At 43.5% G+C, this 18,805-nt stretch overlaps 1 protein-coding gene across 1 annotated transcript in view; it reads left to right on the forward strand.

Annotated features, from left to right (window-relative positions):
* Nucleotides 1–18,805, forward strand: part of SCUBE1 (signal peptide, CUB domain and EGF like domain containing 1) — a 1,083,891-nt gene that overhangs the window by 161,900 nt on the left and 903,186 nt on the right. Inside the window, 1 exon segment of the mRNA XM_030214211.1 lies at nucleotides 12,214–12,348. Within this exon segment, the coding sequence (XP_030070071.1) occupies nucleotides 12,214–12,348 (135 nt within the window).

The raw sequence follows: 18,805 nt of genomic DNA on the forward strand, positions 1-18,805 counted from the left end.
TGAGTATATTGAACCAGAAAAATCAGAACTTGTTGAGGAAAATGTGTTGTCCAGAGATCAAAACTGATGGAATATCTGGGTGATTGAACCAATACCTGAATCAGACTGTGAAATGTGGTAACAAAAAGTGCAGCTTAAATCAAGAAGCTCATATTTCAATGGGATTACAGTTTTCTTCCACCTCCTTTATCTATTGTTCAACTAGACTTAGGGATAGAAACTTGTATGTTATTCCATTTGTCATTCATTCAGGAACTCTCTTTGCAGCTTTGAACAATATCCTTTATCTTTCAGCTACAATATTTCACAATAGAAACAAAGAAACATGACGGCAGATAAAGGCCATATGGCCCATCCAGTCTGCCCATCCTCTGTAACCCCTTCCTTTTCCTAAGCGATCCCACATGCTTATCCCATGCCTTTTTAAATTCTGGAACAGTCTTCGACTCCACAACCTCCACCAGGAGGCCATTCCATGCCTCCACCACTCTTTCTGTGAAATAGTATTTCCTTAGATTACTCCTAAGCCTATTCCTTCTTAACTTCGTCATATGCCCCCTCATTCCAGAGCTCTCCTTCAGTTGAAAAAGGCTCTCTTCCTGTACATAAATGCTCTTGAGATATTTAAACTTCTCTATCATGTCTCCTCTCTCTCTCTGTCCTCTCTTCCAGCGTATACATGTTGAGGTTCATAAGCCTGTCCCTATAATTTTTGCATTCAAGACCGCTTACTAATTTTGTAGCCGCCCTCTGGACCGACTCCATCCTGTTTATATCTTTCCATAGGTGTCTCCAGAACTGCACGCAGTACTCCAAATGGGGCCTCACTAGAGACTTATACAATGGCACTATCACCTCCTTTTTCCTGCTGGTCATGCCTCTCTTTATGCACCCAAGCACCCCTCTGGCTTTGACCATTGCTTTTTCTACCTGTTTGGAAGCTTTAAGGTCATCAGACACAATCACCCCAAGTCCCACTCTTCCTTCTTACACTGAAGCACTTCACCTCCTATACTGTACTGTTCCTTTGGATTCTTGCGACCCAAGTGCATGACCCTGTGTTTTTTGGGATTAAACCTTAGTTGCCAAATATTGATCCATTCCTCCAGCTTTGCTAGGTCCTTCCTTATGTCATTCATGCCCTCCAGGGTGTCCACCCTATTGCAGAGTTTGGTATCATCCGCAAAGAGACTACTGTCCTTCAGACCAGTCTGTATTGAGAGATAAAATATCTAAAACATGCCATCACTACATTATGCCTGTGGTGATGGTGCAAAACCACACAGCCACACACAAGTCTGTTCTGGCTAAATTAGTCAGACATTTAAGAGTGGTTGCCTGTCAGCAACATGAAATGATAGTGATTATAGCACATGATAAAAATGGCGAGAGTGTGGAGTGATGTGATGAAAATGATATGGATTTAAGTGAACTTCCAGAAAACAAGATTGATTCATTTTTCATCACTATGGCAGGACAAATGAGTGTCATGGAACAATTCAGCATACTCAGCAATACTCTATGTGGTATTTGCAATGCTGAACTGATTATAAAACTGACTTGATATAGTGTCGCCTTAGCTGTAGTAACTGTTTATTTGTTTATTATGTTTTTCCACTTGTAAACTAAAATGGACAGATACACATTTTTGCTTTATTATAACAGTGGCAACTACTTTCTGTAGGCATTTCATTTGTTTGAGGATTAGGGGGATCATAAGTTTGTGATATCATTTTGGAGGGGAGAGGTTATAGTCTTGTGATGGGAGGGGGGAATTTTGCACCACAATTGTGTGACATTTATGTTCTACCCCTTGGGAGGCTTCTGAGGAAATTAGTCATGGGATAGAAACCATTCCTTTTTGTGGATTGCAAAGTGGCTCAAAGACAGGAAACAGAGAGTAGGACTAAATGTTCATTTATCTACATGGAAAAGGATCACTAGTGGAGAGTCCCAAGATGATCAAAAAAGTGGTGGCATGTGAAGAAAAAACAAGATAAGTTTTGATATTTTGAAGTGTTATCCAAGTCAATAAAAGTGTGAGTTAAGGTAACCCTGAAAGTGATGAAGCTGATGATGAAATAAATGAACCGTTGGGCAGTGGTTCCGATGTTAAACGAGTCACTGCCAAGGCTTCTTTTCACAGTTTCCATTTTGGTATCTCATACCGAGTTGTCTTTGATGCATTGGGTTTATTTCTATTTGTGATATTGTACCCCTGCAATATTAAGTACTTATGGGACATTGTAAGATTTGATTGATCATTCTTCTCCTTAAGCACCCAAACATCCTTCTAGGTTTTGCTGTCACCTTTTCTATCTGTTTGGCCACCTTATGTTCATCACATTCAGTCTCACCCATGGCCCGTTCCTCTTTCATATACAAAAAATTTCTTCACCCCCTAAACTGTTCCATTCCCTTGGGTTTTTGAAAGAGTGAAAAATTTCACTTTTACCCATTCTACACCACTCAAGATTTTGAAGACTTCAGTCATATCCTCCCTCAGCCATCTCTTTTCCAAGCTGAAGATTCCTAATCTCTTTAGCCTTTCCTCATAAGAGAGGCATTCCATTCCCTTTATCATTAAACAAATGTTTAAATGAACGTAGTCTCCTTAAAACCATAAAACCTTCCCTCACTACCTTGCCAATCTGATTTTTCAAATGTTAACTTGGAATCTATGAGGACACCTAGGTATGTGAAACTAGATGCCGGTTTAACTGCCTTCCCAAACAATATAGGAGCTACTTCTGGACAATCAAGATGTCCTATGATCCAACAACTCCAGTGCACCTCCAATTGGAAAGAGTCTACACAAGGTATTCATCACATGAGCTACAGTCAAGTTTATTGTAAACTGACTGAGATAGTTGGAACCCAAACATAACCTCTAGTGCAGGAGGAGATTGGATGGAGAGAGCCCTTGGCTGCAAGGGCCCCATCACAGGGGGAAAAAGAAAACCCCTGGAAATGGCTTGCGCAATGGTAACCCAGCGGTAATCAGGCATTGTTGTGTGCTGCCTGGTTACCGCCGGATAAGCGCGAGAGCCCTTATCGCCATCTCAATGGGTGGCAGTAAGGGCTCCATGTCACATGGCCATGCGGTAAGAGTTCTCTTACCACATGGCCATGTGTGCCCTGGGGTCTTTCTACCCACTGCGGTAAAAAGGGCCATGGTGCATTGGAAAAACAGCCTCCGTCACTAGCGCAGGGCTATTTTTCCGCAGCTTGGTAAAAGGACCCCTTAGTAAGTAAAGATTTTTTAATCAGTATAATCATATAAAATAGTAACATTAAAAAATGAAATGTCAAAAACCCAGTAGCAATGTTTTTGCTGTTGAATATATTTGTCAATTAAAGTGTAAATGCAGACAGAGAACATGAAGGTTTATGAAGTACTTTCATTAAACAAGCTGGCAAAGTAGCAGATTATGATTTTTGTAATTGAAGCATGCTGCTCTCTTCAAACTGGAACTCTATAAAGACTCTTTCATCCAATATCACCTTTTATGTTTGTCTGTTGATCCTGCTAGACATACTATAAGTCTAAAGTATATCTTTCTAAATTGAATGAGTCTGTCAGAGCACAACATGGTTGGCAGAGGGTTAGAGTCCTCTATACAACTTTAACATTTCTTTAAAAAAAAATAGTCAGCATTTCATTTTGAGTTTGAAATCAATTAGCACTTCAGAATTCTGAACATTTTCTCATTTTTCCTGAGTAGTATTTTTAAGGGATAATTTTATAAAGCTTTCTCCACATGTGTTGCAGGCAGAAAAGAGCTCTCAAAAATTGTGTGGTCAAATAGGTGCATATATGAGCTGACAGGATGACACATAGGCATTCCCAGTGTGGAATTGTGATGTATGCAGGTGTAATTATCATTGAGCAAACCTGGCAAAAAGCCCAGTGCTGCCAAATGGTAGGGGCTGCCCGCTTCTGGACTGAAGTGCCCTCCTCACAACCTGGTTCCTAGCTCATCGTCCCTGAAGTCTGGCATTTCTCTTTTTCCTTTCTCTTCCTTCCCCCCTCCCATGACTCCAGTATCTTTTCCTGCCATCCCCTCTCATGGTCTTCAAACAGGTTGGGTCATAAGCAGTGATGGAGACAGGCTGCTTCCAGATGGGGGTGAGGGGTGGACAGATGGAAAGATGCTAGAAGCAGGGGTAGGGCAGAAAAGAGAGAGAGAGAGAGAGAGAGAGAGAGAGAGAGAGAGAGATTCCAGACCTGGAGAAGAGGAAAGAAAAGAGAGATGGATAGATGCAATACCTGGAGGTAGGTGGAGGGAAAAGAGAGAGAGAGAGAGAAAGAGACTGGACCTGGGGGAGAGGGGAAGAGACACTTGGCCAATGGAGGGAGGGAGAAAGAGATGCTGCACTGTCAAGGAGGGCAGGGGAGAGAGAGAGAGAGAGAGAGATGCTGGCCCCCAGGAGCAAGGTGGGTGGGAGAAGAGAGAGAGGAGAAGCTGGACATGGGGAGGGATAGGGTCACGGAGAAAATATGCTGGGCGGTGACAGAAACAGGGACACAGGAGGAGGGATAGAGAAACTGAAGAGAGAAGCTGGACAGATCAAGATAGGAACACAGAGGGGAGATGCTGAATATGGGGGAAGATAGTGACAGGGACACAAGTGGGGAGATTCTGGACAGAATGGATAGAGACATGGGGGAATATGGATGGTGGACATGGAAAGAGAAGAAATGTCAACTGGAAAGAAGTCTCTGGAAAGAGAGAACAAAAAAACAGAAAAGCAGAAAAGAGATCCTCGGATCAAAGAAAATGGAAAAATAAAATGCTCAAACCACAAAGGTAGAAAAAGGTATTTTATTCTGAATTTATTAATTGGTATGTCAGCTTTGGAAAATGTGCATCTTGATATCTTGCATTTCAGTTTCTGTTTCTCTGTTATTGCTGTATGTGCAGAATCTGACTTCTTGAGGTTTTTAGTTTGGCCTTTTGACATTATATCTCTATTACAGATCTGTAGTCCCTTGTTTCTTATTTTTTGAGGTGTCCATTTTTTATGTGTGTAATCAAGGTGTAGTATTCTGCTAGTATGAAATCTGTTACCAGTCCTGTTTGTTTTATTTTTCTCACTAGGTGGTGAACTGGTGTTTTAGGGCCTGGTATAATATTTACAGTGCTGCCTTTTCATGGATAAAGTTTGTGAACCCTTGACCCAGAGGTGGCTGCATGAGAATCACCCAACCACCTCTGGGTAGACCAAATTCCTTCAGAACTAAGAGTGCTCCCAAGAACTGGACCGGACCACAAGTGGAGATGAACTGAGGCAGCTTTATTAGCAGCAAAAACACTGGGCTAAAAGGGTAGCCAAATGGCACAGAAAGGAACAGGCAGCCTAGTTATATAGTCTAACCTGGCTGAAGCAATGCAAAGCATAACATATACAGTAAAGGTAAAGTAAAACAGCCTAGCTGTATGGGGAAATCAAACACAAGCAGCCTAGCTGCACATCTCAATACTAGCAGAGCAGTGCAAACATATGGCATACAATAGAACACAATACACTAGGCAAAAGGGCCCACCCTAGCGGGACAAAGACAAACAGGCAATATTTGATTGACAGAGGTAACACCGCTAGTGGTTAAGAAAAGGGTTCATTCTGTCCGTGCGTTCAGATGAGCCACGGAACAACCGTGGCAAGCTCCCTCAAAACCAGAGTGGAGCATAAGCAAAACAAAGAGAAAAGAGAGAGTCTCTTGAGGACCTGCATCGCAGGTGGAGGCAAGAGCGGGACAGTCCACTCACAGAAGACTAGGGATGTCACCTAAGACAAGCAGTCACTAAGGCGCCCGAGCCGCATACTCCCAAGGCAAGCAAGATAAAGTGACAAAGCCTGAGCCAACGCTCCCAAGGCAAGCAAGGTAAAGAAGCCAAACCTGAGCCGATGCTCCCAAGTTAGAAGTATCAACGGCCCTGCACAGCACCCAAGAGCTAGGATCAGCCCACACAGACCCCTCCACACTCCAAGCACCGCTCCCTCATCCACAGATACCTCACAATGTGGCCTTAGCCACTGCACCTGCAGCATTCCCCATCATCCAGCCCACACAGTCCCAAACACAGCACAAAGCCACTCGCTGCATACAGCGAGTAAGGACTCACGGTGGACGACTGGAATCTCAACTGAGGCATGGGAGGCTCTGGACTCACAGGCCTGGCAGCAGGCTTCACTGGACCTAAGGTAAGGTGAAAGATGAAGGCAGAGCTATTACTCCTCAGAACCACCAAGCTTGAAAGCAGGCTTCACAGGAATACAGCAATAGGTGAAAGCTGTAGGCAAAGCTTTACTCCTCAGGACTCCCTGGCTTAAAAGCGGACTTCCACTGGAACACAGCATAAGAAAAAGCTGTAGGCCAAGCTTCAGGCCACGGCGCCACAAAGAAACAGAAGTTGGAACTAGCAGGGTAATTGCCAGACTGGGCACTCTCAGAAGCCAGCTTAAGAAGTGCTCAGTGCTGATGACATCACCAGCTTGGCCTCCACCACTCTACAGTGACCCCACATGTCACTAACTGGAACTGCAGGTAATTTCAGTATGTTAAGAAGGAGGAACACAGCACAGACAAGCAAGGCACGGACCTTGGCTATGATGACCATGACAAAGTTATTGCACTTTGATTCCTTGGAATTGGTGCAGTTCTGTTTCTCCAGTGTTGTATTGCATTCAGACTTTTCAAAGTTTCTACTTCTCGTTAGTGGTTGCTTGTTCTGTATTTGAAGTTCTGACTTTATTCCGCAGGAGTGATTGAAGTGAGGTATTCTGCTTGTGTTTAGTTTCTGTGTACAGATCTGTAGTAGTCTGACTTGTTCTGTTTTTGGAAAAACAATACATCGCTATCTGCAAAAAAGAAATAAAACTGTCTTCTCTCCTGCAGAATCAAAGACAGAAAAACAGCTTATCCTGGAACAGAAACAGCTATGAAAAACCAACATCCCCAGACACCTTGGAGACACTTGGATATACATCTGAGGCATGTGAAAATCAGAGCCCAAACAAACCAAGAAACACTGATCACACCTTTGGAGATGCAGATCAGATGGGGATAATAAACCTCTTGAACCATCAATTATCACAGCATGAAGTCTCTGTACTCTCCAAAGGACTTTCATTTTACCCATCCAGCAAGCTGGATGAAATCCAATTATACTCAGGGCCAAGGGCCGGTCTTAAGGCGAGGCGACCGAGGCGGCCGCATAGGGCCCCGCGCTCAGTGGGGCCCCGCCTGCCCGAGCTCCAGTCCATCCTTCCGTCCTCCCTCCCAACGAATCCGATGTGCGACGGCGGCGTGGTGGGGGCGGTCCGCCCCCCCGATGTCAGCGGGTGTGGGGGGGGGTGCTCCGAGTCACTGCTCTCCTGTCACTCCTGTCTCCTGCCTTTAAAAACGCAATTTGGAAGCGCCGAAGACAGTGACAGGCAGCGCCTCGCGTCTGCCCGCCCTGCTACTAAAATCTGTTCGACGTCATTGGACCTTCCCACATTGAGTCCCGCCCTCCTCTGAGGTAACTTCCAATTACCGCGAGGGCGGGCAGGACTCAATGTGGGGAAGGCCCGAACGACATTGAAGAGATTTTTAGTAGCAGGGCAGACGCGAGGCGCTGCCTGTCACTGTCTCTTCGATGCTTCCAAATTGTTTTTTTAAAGGCAGTGAGGGTGGTGGGCGGCAGAATGGAGCTCAGCTTGTAGGTGGGTCGGGGGGGGGGGAGGGACTCAGATGGGAGAAGGGTGGGGGTGGGTGTTCTCAGGTGGGGGAAGGGTAGGGTGGGGGTTCTCAAATGGGGAGGTGGAGAGGGGGTTCACGGATGGGAGAAGGGGTGGGGAGGGGGTTCTTGGATGGTTGAAGGGGACGGGTGGGGAGGGGACTGGGGTTCTTGAATGGGATAAGGGGACTGAGGTGGGAGGGGTATTCACGGATGGGAGAAGGGGTGGGGAGGGGGATGGTTGAAGGGGACTGGGGTTGGGATTCTCGGATGGGAGAAGAGGACAGGTGGGGAGAGGACTGGGGTTCTTGAATGGGATAAGGGGACTGAGGTGGGAGGGGTATTCACGGATGGGAGAAGGGGGTGGAGAGAGGGCTCTTGTATGGTTGAAGGGGACTGGGGATGGGGAGGGGATCACGGATGGGAGAAGGGGGCGGGGAGGGGGTTCTTGGATGGTTGAAGGGGACGGGTGGGGAGGGGACTGGGGTTCTTGGATGGGAGAAGGGGACTGTCACTGGGGTCTGAGAAGGGGCCATATGGGGCCTGGGGCTGGTGGGAAAATGGGGCATGCATGGGTCAGGTGGGAGAATGGTTCTGAAAAGGGGGCCCTAATACAAGGCATGTGGATGAAGGGGGCTGGAACTGGGGGCTGAAAAGGAGGGTAGGTGGGATAAGGGGGCTAGTACTGGGACTGGAGGCTGAAACTGGGGGCTGAAAAGGGGACAGGGAGAAGTGGCTGGGGGGCTGAAGCTCGGGACTGGTGGGATAGTGGGGCTGGAACTGGAGGCTGAAAAAAAGGGGCGGAGAGAGGGGCATATCCTGGATGGGGAGCGAGAGGGAGGGCAAACCCTGGATGGATGGCAGAGGGAGGGCAAATGGTGGATTGAAGGGGCAGAGAGAGAGAGGGCAGACAGTGGATGGAAGGGATAGAAAGGGCAGACAGTGAATGGATGGGGGGGAGAGAGAGGGCAGACAGGGGCAGATGGTGGATGGATCATGGAAGGGGCAGAGATAGAGTGCAGATATGGATGGAAGGAGCAGTGAGAGAGGGCAGACATTGGATGGAGGTGACAGCAGAGAGGGCAGACACTGGATGGCAGAGAGAGACCGAAGACAGATGCTGGATGGAAGGAAGACAGTGAAAAGAAGATGAGGAAAGGAGAAACCTGAGACAACAAACTGTAAATAAAATATATATTTTTTATTTTTTTCTTTAGGATAAAGTAGTATTGTAGATGTGTTAATAAATGTTTATAATATAGAACATGTAAACAAGGTAATCTTTTGATTGGACTAATTTTAATTTTAATACATTTTGTCTAACTTTCGGAGAACAAAACCCCCTTCCTCAGGTCAGGATAGGATACTGTAACAGTACTATACTATATTGACCTGAGGAAGGATGTTTTGGCCTCTGAAAGCTAAATCTATTAGTCCAATAAAATGGTATTATTTTATTTTTTATATTTGTTTTATTTCTATTTGTTAATTTGTAAAGTGGTGATTGGTATTTGTTAGGTTTTTTTTTTCAAATTTACATCTGCTGTCTTTATATTTTGCATAGTACTAGGGGACATTTTCTGTTTCTGTGGTGTTGCATTGTATGCAGAGTCTGGCATCTTGGGGGTTCAGTTTAATTTTTGTCTAAATAGAAAGTTTTAATATTACTACTTATTCTATCGTGGATTAGGGTGTATCTGTGTTTGTGAAAAAGACATGGCTTTCACTTGGCATTGACTGTGCAGGATTGACGACGATCTGTACTATTCTGTCTGGTTTCATTTTACAATAGGTGAATTGATGCTCTAGTGCTCACTGTAGTGTTTTAAGATGTTTTCCTTTTCTTTGTGTGATTTAGTAGAAATGACTGCTTATGGTATGGTAGAATTGCTCTATAGGTCCTGAGTGTTTTGTATTCTCGGCATACCTAGTACTGGATTTTGGAGGGGGATGTTAAAAATGACTGGGAGGGAGGGAGGGAGGGGGGCCCTGGAGCTGGGAGGGAGGGAGGCCCTGGAGCTGGGGGCCTTGGAGCTCGGAGGGAGCGGTCTGGGAGCTTGGAGGGAAGGGTGGCCGGCCCTGGAGCTAGGGAGGGGGCGGAGCTAGGGTGGGGCCCCATCAAATTGGTCTGCATAGGGCCCCGCACTTGCTAAGACCGGCCCTGTCAGGGCCAGATGCACTAAACTTAACAAGCCATTAACGAGCCATTAACGAGCAAGTAGTAAACCCTGGCATGCACTAAAGGCTTCTCCGAGCCATTTTCCGATCACGGTAGCAGCTAACGAAAACGGAATGAAGATGATCCAAAGGCTATTGCAAGGCTATTATAATGAGATGCACTATGGTTTTCCGATCCCCTTACCGTGAAAAACCTAACGGAAGGTCTACACCTCTCGGGGCAAATCAGAAGAAAAAAATGTTAGGGATGTCCTTTTTGGACGTCCTTCACCTGAAACCCCCCTCCCCCATTCCAAAGACGTTCTTTTTGGACGTCCTACAAAAACCTGTGCCACCTGAAAGGAAGACGCCGCGCTGCTCACGCCCTCCACGGCCTGCTGCAGGAAGGCTCCGATGCGGCTCGATCGTAGCAGGAGAGTGCAGTTGAGGACGTCCATCCAAAAAGACGTCCTTTTTGGTTGGCCTCCCCCCCCCCCCCCCCCCCGCAATAATAAAAACAGCCTTTTTGGACGTCCTTCACTCAGCTGAGAGACCTGGAAGTCTCTGAGCCAATCACAGCACGTTTAGCTCATAGAAATATATGGGCATCTCTATCATTTAGTGCATACTTATTTCTATCGTGCACTAAAAATGCTAGCACACCTTTGTAAAAGGACCCAAAAACTGTGGATTTAAGCTACAATTCTATAATGTCACAACTGCCATTATAGAAGTCGCACATCATCCTGGCGCTTAACTTTAGGCAACCTTTAGAGGATTACCCCCTTACTTCTGAATTCTATATAACATGCCTAGAGAGCCACACTGAAATCCAGGCATATTCTATAACAATGTGGGTGTGTAACATAATTGGCTTAACAAGCTAATCAGCATTGATAACAGCACTTAACAAGCAATAATGAGCACTAATTGGCAATAATTAAAATTAACATGCACAACTAAGCGTATTCTGTAATGGACTGTGCCTAAATTCTAAGGCATGCAGTTCAAAATGGGCATGGCTATGGGTTGGGAAATGGGCGTTTCATGGGAGTTCTAAAATTTACGTGCAGAGTTATAGAATATGGCCCAGTGTGCATAAATCTACATGGAAAGATTTATGCTATGTTTTTGTTGGTGTAAGTGGAGGTGCGTAATTTTAGGCTCTGTAATATCAACTAATTGTATTCTATATACTGCACCTAAATCTAGGTGCCGCTTATAGAAAACGCTTAGTCGGAAATGTTTACCGCGCAGATAGATTTTTTTAGGCACCTTATATAGAATCTGGCTCTTAGTGTACCTATGTTCTGAAGCAAAGTTTGGGTGGAGTCATGCTTTACCCATATAGGGCTACATTCAGTAAATGGTGCTCAAAAATCAGCACAAAAAAAATTGGTGTGCAATGCTATTCTATAATGAGCACTCAAATATAAGCACCCATGATGGAATTAGCATTGAGTTCTAATTTTGGCGCCAAAATTTGGGTGCCAGGATTTACACCTGCTGAAACAAAGTATAATTCCTGGTGCTTAATTTAGGCGCATGCTCCCAGTGTTCTATAATAATGTACACAAATTAGGAATGCCCATGGCCACGCCCCTTATGGGGTGCATGCTGTGGGATTTGGGCACACATTGTTATAGCAAATTGTGTGCCCAGGTCCAACTTGGTGCTGATTAATGCTAATTAGAATCCAATTTATTGGCTCTAAATAACTCCTTGGCCAATTTAATTGGATGCATATCTTGGATCGGCACCCAATTTTGGATGCCATATATAGAATTCAGGTGAGTCTTTATAAAACAGGTGCCACTGTGCACATCTACCCACCCTTTCTCCCAAATAGGTATAAATGTACGTGGGAGTGTTTTAACTACCTATGAGCCTTTATAACATAAGCTGCAAATTGGTGCATTTTTGCCATCTCAGTCTAGACAACTCTAAAATCACCACCATATTGTATCAAATACACACATGCATTGGAACTCTGTCCCAGCTATGCCAAAACTATGTGCCCTGGTAGAATCTTGTAATGTGCCTATTTTTATGTCTATATATATACACACACACACACACACAATTTTATAAGAATTATTACCCATATTTAAAACCTGCATTACATGTTTAAAAAAGCTTTATAAAATCATCCACTTATTGTTTATTTTAACATTTATGATCCAAAGAAAGAATGAGAATGCATCGACTGTGATGGCATCTTGTAAATAGTATTGCACTAATTTACTGCACAAGTTTTGTTTTCTTTTCCAAAAATTAAGATATTTCTAATGACTGATGATTGACCATGGTTTGGTAAATGTTTTAACACTAGATGTTGATGAATGTCTGGATAATAACGGTGGGTGTCAGCAGATCTGTGTCAATACAATGGGCAGCTATGAATGTCAATGCAAGGAGGGTTTTTTCTTGAGTGATAACCAGCACACCTGTATTCATCGTTCTAATGGTAAGTGAAAAATATTACATATTTTCTTTTCTTATATCTGCTTTGTATACATTGAAAAGCTTTTCATTTGTTAATAGACTGCAAAATATTTGTTCTTCTGATGTTCTTTTTATGTTCAGAATGAGGTTTATTCAGGTTCTTGTTAATATAATTGATAACATGATGTAACACTTATTTAATTTTCTACAATGGGATAGGATGCTTATTACTGTAGAAGTAACTCCCACAAGGAACAATTAAACAATCCAGATATGATGAAGTCAAACACAATTTCTCCAAGAGTGATGGTCAGAACTTCTGTGTGCATTTGTAAACAGTTCTGGATGGGTTGTTTTATCTCTTCTATTTGTTGATTTCTTCACTACATAGGACACATATGTTACTTATCAAGCTAAGAGAACATTAGAACTGTATAATGTGAGGCAGACTTCTGTCTGTGTTTCTAGTTGTGGTGTTAAGTTCACTAATCATATCTAGCAAACTGGGAATCAATTTACAGAAAGATAATAAGACCTTCTACTGAGCCATTGGAAAGTGTGCTCTGGGCTCGAACAAGATTTCTGCTGCCCTTCTTCTCAGGTTGAGCCTTCAGATGCTAGTGGCTGGCAAGTTTTAGCAAAAGATTAAGGCTGGTCAGGCTGGGTGGAGAGAGCTGGGGAAAGAGCCTTCACTGAAGAGCGAGTACGAAAGACAGGAATTGACTGGAAAAGAAATAAGTACAACAGGACTCCATCAAGGAAGTAAGAAACAAGCAAATTCTGGTAACTTGTAGGCTTGAAGGCCTAACTTTACCTGGTTAGCTAACTGGGTATCAGCCAGAATATCAGGGGGTGGGAGATAGTTTTGCTGATTCCCCACTCCCACAACACCTGCTAAATATTCCCTTCTGACTTCTATGGCACTATTAAGGCAGTTAACTGTATAGTGGCAATATTCAGTGTACAACCTGGTTAATTAACCAGATAGCAGGCTAAATATCAGGGGGGTAGTTTTACTGATCACCTCCCAAAGCCCCTCCCCAAGAGCATCCACTCCCTTCCTGAAGACCTACTCCCCCAAAGAACCACCCCCCCCTTCCCCCCCAGGCTCCCTCTTGAAGCCCCACAAAAGAATCTCTCCTCCTGAAGAGCTCCTATGCCTCCTAGAAGAAGCCCCTTCCAAAGAGCATTTTGCCACAAGAGCATTCTCTCTCCCTGAGCTTTCACAAGAGCATCCACCCCCTCTTCAAGAATCCCCTTAGTTCCCAGACCTACCTTAAAAATTCCCTGGTGGTCTAGGGTAGGGTAAGCAGGTGCAATATCCAGAAGCTCCTATCTGTGTCTTGACTGTATCGTTAGTCTCACAGTATTACCACTAGGATTTAGGACCCTAGTGGTAGTACTGCAAGACTTCTATTAGGAGTTGCAGCCACCATTTTGAACCCAGAGCAACTGTGAATCACTCCTGCCCAACCTAACCTACACCACTGGTGAATACAAGGTAGGCCTGGGGGGACCTATGAGGGGGGTTGGGGGTTTTGGGGAGAGGATGGATACTACTGGGGGATGGTCTTCAAGAGGAGGTGCTCTTCCAAGGCAGGGATCTTCAGGGGGGGGGGGGTTCTTCTGGGAGGGGCTTTTCAGAAGGGGTATGGATGCACTTCAGCCTGTGAAGAATGATTAGAACTAGAAGAGTCCTGTCTTAATCTCTGTTCTATGACTGTAATTGTTAATTCATACTTCAAACTTATGCCCTATTTGTTCCATGATTATAGAAACTCAAGATGCTGTGGAAATATATAAGGGGAGGAAAGGTACATATATATTTTGATTTGTAATTTTGCGTGAAATGTTGATCACTTCTAGTTGAATTGACACAATAATATCTCACTGTAACTTGCCGCAAGCTAACTTGATGAGACATGTAACCAAATGCTGTAAAAATAATCGCCATGAGAACCTGCATGTTAAACCGAAGAGTTAATGGCAATTAATCACCAGCTTATATATATATATATATATATATATATATATATATATATATATATATATATATATATGTATGTATACATATAGGTGAGACGTGGTTTAGAGAGCTAGTAGGAAGCAAGCTACCTATCAGGACCTTACAACTGAAATATTTGCTCTTTCAAATAACATTTAGAGGTCCTTTTACTGAACTGCATTTACCACACTGTCACGAAATACCTAGCCACCTGCTTGGGGTTACCCCATGGCCACTTAGAGGGTCTAACCCCAGCACAGCTCAAGTCTGCCTGCTCCTGCCACTCGTACTCTACACTATCACCCTCCTCCCACTGACTGGGTCACAACTGCCTCTGGGCAAGTCTCCTGCTCTCAAATTATCCCCAGTGATTTCTAGGTTACTGGGGCCACACTCTCAGTGGTCCCACAGTTCCCAGAAAGCACTCACAGACCCAACACACAAACTTCCAGTAGCGGTAGGGGCTCCCCCCCCCCCCCCCAAAATGGCTGTGTGGCAAGTGCTTTTTTTGTCGCACAGCCATTTCCTGCAGAAAAGCAAGACCTACCTTTTACCTGCTGCAGTAAAAGGGGGCCTCGGTGAGTGTCAAAAACACATGCCACTGCCATCGCAGGCCCCCTTTTGCCACAACTTGATAAAAGGGGCCCTAAGTGCCCTTCTTTGTTACAGAGGCTCATCTTAATTTTCCACCTGGGGCCCATTCAGACCTAGCTACATTACTGGCTGTAAGGGGGTTGAGGTTAGTGGATGAGTGTGTCAGTCCTTCAAGGGGGACCTTGCGAGGGGAGATTGTATGTGTCTTGGGGTTTTGAGGGGAGATCAGATTCATGTGGTGGGAGCAAGGAGATATGCAGAGGGTGTCCAGAAAGATCACCTTGGAGAGAGGGAAGCTAGGGGTGGGGGTTGGGAACTGAGTTCAGGAGGGTGGGTGGGTGGGTTGGGAACCGTTCAACACTGCTGAAAATAACCGGTTAGTGCTGAACTCAAATGTCTATTTTGAGGCAGTTCTGGCTGCAGAGTCAGCACTTGGCTGGTTAAGTGCTGATATTTAGATCTTAACTGGTCAAGTTAACCACATAAATAGTACCACATAAAAGTCACTCCTATCTTTGGGGTCCTTTTACTAAGCAGCAGTAAGCGTGCGCCAATCCAGAACTACTGTTCTAAAGCAGGAGTCTAGCTGTAGTTCCCACCCCTAGAGCACACCATTTTCATTGCTACAAAAATATGATAGCTTCAGACCTTAACTGGTGATAATTGAGCAGCACCATGTGCAGCCCAGTTACTGCTGAATTAGCGTGAGAGCCCTTACCATCATCTAAATGGGTGGCAGTAAGGGCTACCCCCTCCCCCAAAATGGCCACACAGTGTTTCACTTACCGCACGACTATTTCTTTTCCTCAAAAAAAAAAGACAGCCTTTTGCCTGCTGAGGTAAAAGGGGGCCTCTGCACACATCAAAAACACGCACTAACGCTAGTGCAGACCCCCTTTTACCACAGCTTAGTAAAAAGGCCCCTTTATGAGGTAACATAGCTAGTTAAAAGCTGAATATCACACTTAATCAGCTAGGTGTTAGTTGGCTTCATAAACCCAGACATGGCCTGACATTAAATTTCCGGGTTTAGCGCCGGCAGCAGTCAGCAAAACGCTGATCACTGCCGGCTGATTATCGACCCCTGTGAGTTTAGAATCTGGATTTTAATATAGCCAAAGAAGCCGCAGGATGTGCCAACTCAGGAAGACTCTCTTCCAGATAAACAATGCATTAAATTTGAAAAAGCACAGTTGTGGGTTAGGAACGGGAAAGGTCACCAACAGGAGAGAATTGCCAGATGAGGAAGAGAGAAATAACAAGTATATGTTGAGTGAGAAGAGGATCAGAAGAGAACATGATAGAAGCAAGTCCTTTTTAGTCTGAAAATTATAGTATTGATTCTCTATAGAGCCATATTTTCAAACCTTTTAATGCAGGCTTTGAAGAACATGAGTAAGTATTGTAACCACAGAAAGGCAATATATCATTCCGTTCACTTTTTCCTTTCCTTTCCTTAAATAGACTTGAAGGCCTATTTTACAAAGAACATTGAGATTGAAATTTAGACATTCAGAAATGAGTATTACAAACTGCACAGCTTCCACATGTATTTGTCTCACTTTACAAAAGTATAAATGTTGCCAATTAATTTTTCTTTATTTTGGAGGCAGAAATAAACAATGAGGGATTAAGGAGAATTATTCACAATCCCTCATATAAAGTCCTGGCCAAATTGAGCACTTTATAAAAATTATGTATGACTTTGAACCAGTATAAAACCCAATGGGGAAATATTTACTCATAGAAGTATATTCTCTTTGTAAAATGGGGAATACAGGTATAGATGTTTGTCTCAAACCGTGATTCCACCACACTCCCTTGAAATCTCTGTTGTATGGATCTCTCCATGTACATAGTAGCTTTCTGAAATCACCATTTTCATATGTATACAATCTACATATATAAATGCAGCTATTTACATGTGGAGATGCATCTAAAATGTCCAAAAATCTACATAGAATTCAAAATATTGAGAGTGTTCAAAGGCAACTCTACCAAAAAGCATATTGAAGTGTTTGCCACTTTAATTCTCTTCTTCTTGGTCTTCTCCATTAGCCAAACTTCCCACAAAATTTCCAGATGTTAAACATGGCAGATTAAAATTGAGGGCTAGATTTATTAACGTGCAGTAGTGTATTAGTTCAATAGCATCAAAAAGGAATGGAGAAAAACACGTCAGGCAATGTGTAATCCAAAAACAGCCTCATAAATGACCCAACATGGTCACCGTGTTTCAGCTAGACAGCCTGCATCAGGAGTCTGTAGGTTTTTTTGAAAGCGTTATTCTGTGACCGCTGCCAGATTTGTAACTGCTATGTTTGGATTATTATTTGTGCTTTATTTGCACTTGGACTGCTTGTTAACTTCAGTCAAGTGCTTTATCCATTCCATTGAGCTGTGCTTCCACCATTCAGTCAGCCTTTCTTATTTTCATAGATTCCTGATGCAGGCTGTCTAGCCGAAACACAATGACTGTGTCGGGTCATTTAAGTAAAGGCTGTTTTTGGATTACACATTGCTTGTGTTTTTTTGTCCACCCCTTTTTTGCTGCTTTTGCATTATTGTGGAGTTTTGAACTTTCCCTTCTTGATAGTACTGTATTAGTGAACATTATTTACCATAGATTCCATTTTATGCACTGGATCATATTTACAAAAAACACACATTAACATTGATAGCATGTGCTATCTCAACATATTTTAGTAAATCTAGCCTTAGTTTCTAATCAGGGATAGTATAACCCAGCATGAAGGTTTGCCTATGTGTAAGGGGTTGGGGGCAGGGATAGAGAAAGGGATACAAATCAAACTAGCAATATATATATTTATTTATTTATTTATTGCATTTGAATCCCACCTTTTCCCACCTATTTCTAGGCTCAAAGTGGCTTACAGAGTGTGGTTATGACATAATCATTTCGTGATAACAAGTACAATTCTTATAGTTAGAATGTTGGTAAGAGAAGATAGGCATAGTCATTTCATGATAATAAGTACAATTATTACTGTTTAAAGATTAGGTAAGGGAGGATAGACGGAAAGTGTTGGGTAAGTTAGAGGTGAGCTGTGGTAACTGTGTGATTTGTTGAAGTAGTTTGTAGGCTATGTATTTTCCTTGTAGGCCTTTTGGAAGAGATGAGTTTTCAGGGATTTGCGGAAGTTAGTTAATTCGTCAATAGCTTTCAGGTCTCTAGGTAGAGCATTCCACAGCTGCGTGCTCAAGTAGGAGAAGGTGGTGGCGTGTGTCATCTTGTATTTCAGTCCTTTGCATCTGGGGACGTGCAGATTGAAATATTTGCGGGATGATCTTACAGCATTTCTGGGAGGCAAGTCCACAAGGTTTAGCATGTAGATTGGGGCGTCTGCGTGTATTATTTTGTGTACTATCGTGCAGATCTTAAACTCAACACTTTCTTTGAGTGGGAGCCAATGGAGTTTCTCTCTTAGGGGTTTAGCACTTTCATATTTATTTTTTCCGAATATGAGTCTGGCGGCTGTATTCTGGGCTGTTTGGAGTTTTTTGATAATTTGTTCTTTGCAGCCGGTGTAAAGTGCATTACAGTAGTCCAGGTGACTTATTACCATTGACTGTACCAAGGTGCGGAAGATATGTCTCGGGAAGAAAGGTTTTACTCTTTTGAGTTTCCACATTGATTGGAACATTCTCTTCGTTGTATTCTTCACATGAGTATCAAGTGTGAGGTTTCGGTCGATAGTCACTCCAAGAATTTTTAAGTTTTGCACGACGGGAAGAGAATAGTATGGTGTGGTTATTTTGGAGTGGGTGTTTTTGTTGTGTTGAGAGGTTAGTACAAGACATTGTGTTTTCTCTGCATTGAGTTTTAGTTTGAACGCATTAGCCCAGGAGTGCATGGTTT

The sequence above is a fragment of the Microcaecilia unicolor genome, chromosome 9, assembly GCF_901765095.1.
Source record: "Microcaecilia unicolor chromosome 9, aMicUni1.1, whole genome shotgun sequence".
NCBI classification, from domain to species: Eukaryota; Metazoa; Chordata; class Amphibia; order Gymnophiona; family Siphonopidae; genus Microcaecilia; species Microcaecilia unicolor.